Consider the following 10,058-nt stretch of genomic DNA (forward strand, 5'->3'; position numbering starts at 1 on the left):
AATCCCATTCCTCTTCCCTCCTTTGTGTCAGTTTGGCCCTCAGCCCATCCCCACCCCTTTTGTGATCAGCAGATCGCATGCTTCTCCTATGCTGCTGCCACATGCACTGCTTCATCCCTCCCTCTCATGCCTGGCTCCTGATAAAGACTTCAGAGCATTCAGGATGGAGCTGGAGGATCAGGTGGGGAAAGGGGAAGAGTGTTTAAATCATAAGCTGTTGACAGCGAGAGATTAATGATGCCTGACAGGAGTTCACACTGCAAGCAAATTTGCCATGACAGTGGCACCCTCTGGTGAGACAGAGGAGCTGCTCCCTGTGCCCCAGGGAGTATCTTTGCCTTTGTAGCCATTAACGCTGCTCTGTGTATGGAAACCTGCTTGTGGCCCACTGTGTCAGACACCCCAACCGGCATTTGTGTTGCCAGTGTGGGTTTGCTCTGCCCAGCCATGGGTTAATGCCCACTCTGCTAATGGCCTGACTCCTGCCCTGCAGGTAATAAACACTGGAGGCAGAAAGATGACTTGAGGCTTTTCCCTCTTCTTGATGGGCAGGTCTGTAGATGCAGTATTAAGCTGTTTCCCTCCTGGAAGCCTGACTTGTGTGGATCACTGGGATGCAGGTTGTCCAGCAGGCAGGCTGGACCTGGAAGGATGTTACTTTAAGAGGAATGAGGCTGGTAGTGGGAAGTTGCTCTGTTCTGGAGAGTCAAGATGTGTGGGGGGAGACACATAAGTGCAGACCATAGCACTGAAAGGCAAGAAAACCAGCTTAACTGAGTTGGATCAGTAAGAGAACCACAGCCACTTTCACAAGCAATAGTGGCTTCAGCTACTCCCAGTAGAAGCTGACGTGTTAGTGGAGCAGTTACACAGCCAGCAATGCACAGAATCATTTTCCTAGCCCTACATATGAACCACATGGAGATAACAACAGGCAGTGTCTCTCCCAGCATCCCTGGAAGCACTGCATGAGGAGCCAAGGCAGGCAGCAGAAATTAGCCAACTGCAATCTGTGTGCAGAACTCATTTTCCCCTCACTGCAGTGCAGCTGTTTCTATGCACTGTACTGCGTGGTGACCTCTCCATACACGAAGGCAAAATGCAATTACTTCTTTGGGAGTACAGCCAGGATTTCAGGGTTAAGAATCCTGCTCTTCAGTGCCAGGAGTCCTGTCAGGACCTGAAGAAGTTGGTGGCAAGGTGCTGTGCTGGTGCTTTAAATTGTTCCTTCTTTAGGATCAGCAAAAAATTGCTTCCTGTGATTTTCCCTTCTGGCACTGTCAGAGTCCAGGCACCGCTTTGGATTTACACATACGGGGAAGCTGACACCTCCTTGAATGCAACTGGTCTGCTTTAAGGCAGGAGGTGTATAAGAAGGCTAAGAGGTGGCTGGAACAAAGAGGAGAAATAGGGTTAGAGCCATAAATCAAACAGCAGGAGGTGAATGAGAGGCAGTGTAGCTGATTGGTGAGAGCAATGTCTCCCGGTTCTGATGCTAGTATGGATATGTTGCTGCTTTTCTCTGAGCCTCTGTGCAAAACAGGGATGATTCGATCAGTTTCACTAAGCTAGGAGGGAGAAGGAAGGGGTACCCTGAACTGATAATTCAGACCCTCTTACATCTTCCTCTTTCCCTGCAGAGCTTTGACAATGGTGATTCTCGCTTGGACTCCACTGAATTCTTGAAGTTTGTGGAACAGAATGAGACTGCTGTCAACATCACCACCTACATGGACCAGGAGACCAACAAGCTGCTCAGGTCAGGGTGCCAGGAGGGCCAGTGGGACAGACATGGTAGAAGGGACATGAAGAAAACCCCCTTACAGAAAGTCATATCAGTTAGGGCTTGCACTAACAAAGGTAACTCCATATGAAGTGGCTTTTCACTTAATTAGCTATGAATAGCACCACAAAGAGCAGTCCCACCCCTACCCTTCCCATTAGGCTCATATTCCAGCCCTCTCCTGCCTTAAATCTGGTAGGTGTGCAAACAGAAGGTGAGTTGGGGAGCAGAAAAATTGTCCTCTCTTTTATTTCCTAATAAATTACTTCTGCAGTGGACTTCACTCACCTTTTGCCTGATAGTTAGATTCAGTGCAAGGAAGGAAACCCAGCTCATTGGCAGCCTGCAGTTAGAGCACATGTAAATGCAGTTTGAGAGGCTTCCCTTTTTCTATGTGTGTGCCACTGTGTGCAAGACAATGAGGAGAACAGGCTGCTTGTGGTTATGCTGTGCTTGCATCTCTGCTCATGTGACAGCACATCAATGTCAACAGAGTCCTGTTCCTGCTGTTCTGAATATCCCCCCACTTCCCATCCCTTCAGCAGAGTATTTTGTGGCTATTTTTCTTTAGTCTGTATCCAGTGAGCTTTCCTTACAGAGCCACTTCTGCCAGGCAGCTCAAGCCTGTGTAGTTCCTGGTTTTACTCCTGTCCACACTGAAGCCAGTAGAGCAGGGAAAAGCCTAGTCCAGCCCTGTGTGGAACGTGCCTCTGTGTTTCCTTTCAGGGGACTCTGCGTCGATGCCCTCATCGAGCTGTCAGATGAAAATGCTGACTGGAAGCTCAGCTTCAATGAATTCCTCAAGTGCCTCAGCCCATCCTTCAACCCACCAGAGAAAAGTAGGAACATCTCACACTGGGGAACCAAGTGGTCCTGGGTGGGGGGGAAGAGGGAAGAGAGACCAGCTTTGGGCCAAACATCAGATGCTGTAATTCTGCTGCGAGAGACTATGTTGATACATGCGTACCTCTGATCCAACAGCACCCCTTGCCCATGCATTGTCAAAGTACTGCTTTTTCTGTTTCAGAGCTCCCACAGCTCTTGTGACGAAAAAGGTTTGGATTTTAGAAGCAAGGGTATAGGTCAAATGGATATGGTATGCTTGTATTCAATAGTGCAGAGATAAATGATGTGAGGAGTTCATGTCTGGGTAACTGAGGAAAGTCTGACCAGACCAAAGTCCTGCTATGTACTGCCTCTCACACAGACAGAGCCTCCCTGATGAACATCTCAAAGTTCATTATCCTTCCCAGTCCTGCTTAGTGCCACAGTTCACGTGGAAGCACCTGACCAGGCGTGCCTAGGCATTCATCTGATTGTCTCCTCAGGGGGTGCTGGTTCAAAGGTACATTTACATCCCACTACAGGATGCAGTGGAGGAGCAGAGACTGTGCTTCCTAGGGATTATGAAGTTGAACCCTCTGTTGCCTATTTCAGTAGGAAGCGAGAGATGATTCTTCCCAAGAAGAATCATCAGCTGGTTTTTGCTTAACACTCTATGGGCCCTTGAGTGCTTTGAGGCCTTGACTTAAACATACACAAGAGCTGTCAGAGGAAATGTGAGCTGAAATGAGCAGTAATTTTTTTCCTTCCTTTCTCAGGACAATACAAATCATTTCCCTAACTTCTTCCCACCCGGAACAGAAATTGTTCCAGAGGAACCAGAACTTTCACTCTGGGGGCTCTTCTATATCATAACAAACAAGGAGATTCAAACAAATCCAATACTGAGATTTCACTTGGAATTGAGAAACTGAAAGGTGTTCTTTTGAAGGAGCAAAATTAACTGTTTGACTTCCCCTAATTATTTTTGGCCAATTGCACACATCAAACTCAGCGTGATTTTCATCATTAGGAAACTTTGGGTGGTTAGGGAAAGGAAAGCCTCCTCCAAAACCTCACTCTTCTCTCTCAAGGCATCTCCAAAGTACGTTGTCTTTAGCGTGCTTGCTGTCTCACAACCACTGCCCTTGTTTTGTGCCTCTCTAGAGTGTGCCCTGGAAGATGAATCCTATGAGGATGGAGCAGAGACCCAGGTGGAATGCAACCGCTGCGTCTGTGCCTGTGGGAACTGGGTGTGCACTGCGATGACATGCGAGGGTCTGTATGCTCTCACACTGCCTTTGGTTTTGTACAAAAGGCATTTTTGCTTTCTGTCTTTCTGAGAGCACCAGCTACCCAGGTTGAGTCTCTCTCCAGCTTTTCCTCAGCTTCAATATGGGTGGCTTCTGCATCACCCTCCCATGCTCCACATTGGCTAAACCCAAGCTGGTTCTGTTCTAGAGGTCAGAAAGTGTGTAACTGGCATGGGGGCAGTGCTGCTGGTGTTGGTAGTGTGGGTTTGGTGGTGTGAAAATTCAGCACCTAGTCTTTCAGATAAGCTGCTCTGCATCCAGCTGGCCTGGGGCATGCACAGACCAAATAGGTCACTGTTTGCAACCAGACAAATAAGGTGTGAGCAAGTTAGCTTTTGTGTGTATCCTCACTGTGCCTGTGTTTATGGTATCTGTAGAGCAGGAGCTAGGGGTCCTGTCTTGCCTCAAAGGGAAGATAGGAGACTTCATCCAGCAATGCCAAGAAAGCACTTCTTGCCATAAAAACTGTAGAAGAAAGTAATGGTGATGGAGATGAAGGGAGGTGATGTTTGTGGCAGGGCAGGGTTCTTTGTCAGCTCTTCCTTTGGAAGACCCTTCTTAAACTTTCACAGCCCTGTTACGATTGAGAGAAGTCCTGGAGGGGGTGTGAGCAACAGCTCTCTGCTTTGCCTTCTCACAGATGGTCCTGGGCCAGTGGAAAGCCTTGGGAAATATCCAGGTTCTTTCAAGGAGCCACATTCACCATCCCAGCACTGTGCTGTGTTTTTCTGGCCTCCTTCCCTAGAACTAGGCCTTTGCATGAGCTTTGTTTTCAGTGCTGTGTGGGAGCTGTCAGCAGTCTATAGTCAGTAGCTTGGGCAGAGTAGGAGAGGGGGAACAGCAGTAAGTATGTACAGGGGTTCTTTTATCATTATCTTGGCTTCTGCAGTAGAGGCTTCCAGGTGACCTCAGCTCAGGCTTGGCTGTGGCAGTAGGAGCTCACCTCAAAAAGATAGTTGTAATTAATACTTACAGAGCTGCCAGAGGAGCTGTGGGCAGGTTTCAGAGGTTAAGCAACTGAATGAGAGGCTCTTTTTGTTGCCTCCCCAGAAACAACCTTCAGAGTTGCTATGCAACACTGGGTGTTGATGCCTGCTTTGTTCCCTGCATCCATGGTGGGAGCATACAATGGAACAATTCCTTGACTTTATGCCCATGTCAGAGCAGCAAAGAGCTTAGAGGCTATTGTTAGAGGGATAATGAAACCAAAGAATCAGATCAGATACATCAGCAAGTTGCATCTTCTCTGAGCAAAATTACCTCCTCATTAGGCATCAGTTGTTGTACTGGGGTAGCACTGACCTTCCATTTATTGCCTACAAGAGGCCAAGATGTTTGAACTAATTACAGGTGCTTCTTTTAAGCAATAGTCAGTCTCTTCCTTATGGTTTTATTATTTATGGGAGGGAAAGATGGGGACAGACTGGATATCCAGGTACGGAAGTCCCAGGCAGCCACAAAGCCCATTACATTAGCCCATTCTCTTTCTAAGAAGCCAACCCATGGCTTCCTCCAGCAAAGCCTTCCTAAGCTTGGGGTATTCTGTAGCAAACCTGCCTCTTTTTGTTCTACGTGGTTCAGCCTCTGAAATTAGCATCCTTTATTTGTGATAATGATAAACTCTGTTTCTGTTTGCAGGGAAGAATGAGAAGGTGACTGCTCAGAGACAGAGACCTGATGAAGACTTGACTGAGGAGGAGCTGGCTAGATACATTCAGGAACTGCAGAAGCATCAGGTTAGCATGAGGCTGGGAAGGTCTGCTTGCACTAAGTCTCTCCTCGCTAGAGGGGTTCCCTCTGCTTCTATCACTTAGGGACTTTTGGTGCCTATGGGGACAAATACAGGTGTGAGGCTTTAAGGTATAAGCCAGTGTTGGCACCGCTTGTGGATGGACTGAAGGTTTCAGTGCACTGCCAGCTCCTGGTCAGTGCAGAGGTTCACTTTTGTGCTCTCCTTCTCTAGGAGACAGCCGAGAAGACCAAGAGAATGAGCACCAAGGAGATGTAAGGGGCCTCCACAGCGGAGGAGCCAGGAGGATGGGCCCAACCTGCCACCGTTCCTCCAGTGCTGATCTCAGTATGCACAAGCATCTGCTACAGTTGCCCAGTCACAGATATTTACATTGTATAGCGATGGGTTATTTGTTTTGTAATACACAGAGAATGGGGCCAGGAAAGGGGAGCAGAGCCCAACTGTTCAGGGAGCTTCATTGCTGGGGCCTGGGAGGGAAGGCTGGGAGGGACTTACGGCAGCCTCTGGGACCCTTTCCCAGAGCAGACAGCTGCTCCCTCCAAGAACCAAGAGGGATTTCTTGTTCCCCTGGATCTGGGGAAAGGACGGAGGTCAGTGCTGGATGGAAAAGGGCGTCTTCAATTGTCAACACCAGCCTTGGCTTCAGAAATACAGGCCTGGTAGTTCTGTGGCTGAGCACATATGCTGCAGGGCATCATTAGCCAAGGACCTTGCCCTGCTTGTCCTCCCCTTTGGTTCGAGCTCCTCAAAGCTGGTCAGCCTGGTGTGACACCTGGAAGACGTGGTGCCATGCTGCTGGCATGGCTCCAGCATGTTCCTCCTTGCTTTCCACCACTGTCCCCAGCAGCTCCTCCAGTACACTGTGGGCTCCAACACAACATGGTTCCTTTTGACCTCATCTCACTCTTACTCTCCCTACCCCCTCCTTAGAGGTGCTATCATTTGTTTTTTCCTTAGCACATTCACATTCTGACTCCCCCTTTTGTTGTGTTTTGGGTTTTTTATTACTTTATTTCCTATGGTAGTAATCCAGCTTTTATATGTTTTGTAGCTGTAGATCTTTCAAGAAAACCCAGCCTGTGGGTTTTTGTTATTGACAGTGCTGTAATGCCCATGCACAGTTTGTATCTCAGTGCACTCAGCCACCGCCAACACCATGAGCAGCTTGTCAGCCCTGCACTACAGAGTATTTCTCAGCTGGGGACACCAATGTCCCTCATCGGGATGAAGAGATAGGGCTGGGTGTAATTAGTTTCACCAGGCACGTATTGACACTGCAGCATTCTAGCTCTTGCTCCCTTAGCTAGCATTGACTGTGTGCTCAAAGTCCATGCTCATGCCTCTCTAAATTGCCCAAAGGGAAGTGCCAGGCACTCTAGACACAGAGGGAACAGGCAATCCCATTAGTTGGGTAACTTAAAAGACTTAAAACTACATAGAAAACTGTTTAGTTGGGGTCTGGGCTCTTAGCCATCATCTTGGGCTTTCCATCTCCCTCTGAGGCAAAGCAGCAGCATTTTTCTTTGATTCCAGGTCTGAGATTGAAGTCAGGGCTGGAAGCCTCATTACTGACACATATCAGACCATCTTTGATCACCATCATACCTCTCCATGGGTTTTTGTCTGACCTGTTTCTCAGCATTGGTCCTATATATAAGTGAAATGCTGTTTCGTTGACAATCACCTCTGTAGCCTCAAGCCCAGGTGATTTCCTCCTGCTGTTGTCAAATGTACTTCATATGCTCACACACCTCAACATTCAATTCCATGTTCCCTTCGTGCCCTGCTGTGCATCCCAAGCAGTTGCAGGTACCCCAAGATGACTGCTTGTAACTTCCATCTTCCTGTTTGTGAGCAACCTCAGCAGTTGTTGCCAGTTGTCTTGCAGTCCCTGGTGCTTACTCAAGTGAAACTCCACTTGCATCTGCAGAAGAATGTTCTGCTTGAGTGAAGATCAGCAGGACTCTTGTCCCAACCTCCCTGTGTTCGCACAGTGCTTTCTTTGGAAAGGAAGAATGAGCTGGTACCTAGCAAGTGTAGGAAAAGAAGAATGCTTCATCCCTCCTGGGGTCTTGCCCATGAGCCAGATTTATTAAAGGCTCTCTGGTCTCTGAGCTGTTTCCATTATGTGAACCCAGAGAATTTCCATGTTTCCAATGAGAATCATAACCTACCCCACCATGCTCAGAGGTTTTGGCATAATACAGAGGGGAGCTGGTTCTTTTCCCATGAGGGTATGGGTTTGTGAAGCTGTCACCTGGGAAGGTAGGAGAACAAGTCCACAGAAGCTGAGGGTGATGTGGACAATGCTGTGCTGGGATGGAGTCATTGTCTGTTTCTGTGGGACTGGAGGAAGTGGGCGTTGGAATAAGAACATCCATCAGCCATACCCTCTCTCCTCCCTGACAGCATGAGCAAAAGAGCTTTATGTGCTGGATCTGAAGTCACAGGAACATTGATAATAACCATTTTTGCTTTATTCCTACCCTGCTCTGAAAGGTAGGTCGTGCCTCCCAACTCACTTCCTTCCAGCTTGGATCATTAAAGTGCCTTAGAGAAAACACAACAGCTTGCCTTAAAGGCTTTCCCTGGATGGGGATAACACCTTACTGTCCAGTCAGGAATATCTCCAACTGCAAGAACCAGAGCAGGTGCAGGAAGGGGAGGATAGTCCATGGCTGAAGAGCTGCTGTAGGCTGCATTATGTGATACGTTGTCTAGTCCCCTTCCTGTCCCCTGTGGATATGTGTTCTGAGGATGGCTGCTGGGGGCAGCTGGAGGGGTGGGTGCTGCAGTTAAGGTTTACAGAGGTTTTACTTGCACTGAAGGCAGAGGGATGGGCTGGCTGAGCTCTCTGACAAGCCATGCCACATATCCTGGGGGATGCAGGGCAGGAGTACAGCAAACAGAAAGTGCTGCTGCCCGCTGAGCCGTTTCATCTTTGAGCCCTCAAAGGGAAGCGCAGCTGTGGAAAGTGATGCCAGTTCCAAGGGCTGTGGTACCCAAAGGGGATGGAAGCATCTCTTGGGCTGCCATTAGGTGAGCGAGGCCCAGCCTGTACCCTGCTGCCTTCAGCAGGGTGACTTGGCTGCTAGGGAAAGAAGTGCAGGGTTCTGCCCTCTGGGACAGTGGCTGTACAGACTGCAAGGGGCAGGGAAGGCTTTGGGTTTTGTTTTCTTTCCCAAAAGCCAAATTTAAGCCACAAACAAGCAAATCCCACTCCTCCCTCTATGTTCCCTCCTGTTTGTGTGTGAAGTTTATCAGTATTCTGTAGGTTTCCTTAGTGCACTTATTTTACTTGATTTTGTAATTTGTTTGAAGCGGGGGGTTGGATATTACTGCCAAATAAATGAAACACAACTTAAAAAAGAACACGTGTTTTGGATCCTTTGTCTAAACCACCTTCTTCCTTTTCCTTAAAAAACAATCAGTTGTCTTTTTGCACATTTATACATGGATCTCAATGTGCCTGACAAGTGTGAGACACAACCCTCTGTTTTATAGCTGGGGAAACTGAGGTAGAGCAGAGAGAAGTGGAGAGTTGCCATTGTGCGGTGAGCCAGCAGTGGAAATAAAGTGACTTCTGCTGCTATAAGCTCTTGTGTGTAGTCCAGCAGAAGAGATGCCTGCATTCGTTTCACTTGGCATGCTCTGTCCAAATATGCTTTAAACCAAAACTAAACAACCCAAATATTGCCTCTTGTGTATTACTTTTCATACCACATGGCTGCGAGTGCCACCTGAGCTGGGACATTCCCTGTCCATTCACTGCAAAGCAGGTCTGCTTTATTACTTAAACTTGTGCTGCTGGAATTTCCCAGGATTTGAAGGAGGAACGAAAGGAAGTGTCAGCCATGAATTTAACTAGATAGCACCATAAATACTTCACCTTGTGCGTCAAGCATATGTACTGAGGTTAAATGATTCTGGGATGGGAGGAGGTAGAGCAAAAAGTCTGTTGCCCACTGCTAGCAGAGGCCTGGCAAAACTCTGTTTATAGAGTTAAGCCCATCTGAGTATTAGCTGCACTATAGCTACACTTAACCACTTCAAAGTTCTCCATCCCTGGTATCTTCAGGCTGAGAAAGAGGCTGTTTAAGTGGTTGATGGAGCCTCTGAACTGCATTTGTATGGTATTTATTAACTTTAATTCCGAAGATAGGAGCAAAGTGAGCTATAATCAGACTGTGATTGATCTGAGGTGAATCAGTTCACAGGGCACAACTCTGGGACAACACAGGCTTTAAGTACTGTGGAAGACAAGAGCAAAATCCAGATGACGTGGCTTCCATAAACCCTCCACAATCTATCCCGATCCAGCAGAAATAGAGCACCCTTCATACAGTGGGCAAAAGGACACTCAAATTACTGGTACAGTGTCTAACAA

At 47.9% G+C, this 10,058-nt stretch overlaps 1 protein-coding gene across 1 annotated transcript in view; it reads left to right on the forward strand.

Annotated features, from left to right (window-relative positions):
- FSTL1 (follistatin like 1) overlaps positions 1-7,781 on the forward strand; it is a 47,716-nt gene extending 39,935 nt beyond the window's left edge. The window contains exons 7-11 of the mRNA XM_034074149.1: positions 1,641-1,759; positions 2,510-2,622; positions 3,773-3,883; positions 5,557-5,654; positions 5,882-7,781. Coding sequence (XP_033930040.1) covers positions 1,641-1,759; positions 2,510-2,622; positions 3,773-3,883; positions 5,557-5,654; positions 5,882-5,926 — 486 coding nt within the window. The 3' untranslated portion in view covers positions 5,927-7,781. The remainder of the gene's footprint in view (positions 1-1,640; positions 1,760-2,509; positions 2,623-3,772; positions 3,884-5,556; positions 5,655-5,881) is intronic.
- Positions 7,782-10,058: the final 2,277 nt, after the last annotated feature.

This window comes from Melopsittacus undulatus, chromosome 2 (genome assembly GCF_012275295.1).
Source record: "Melopsittacus undulatus isolate bMelUnd1 chromosome 2, bMelUnd1.mat.Z, whole genome shotgun sequence".
Lineage (NCBI taxonomy): Eukaryota > Metazoa > Chordata > Aves > Psittaciformes > Psittaculidae > Melopsittacus > Melopsittacus undulatus.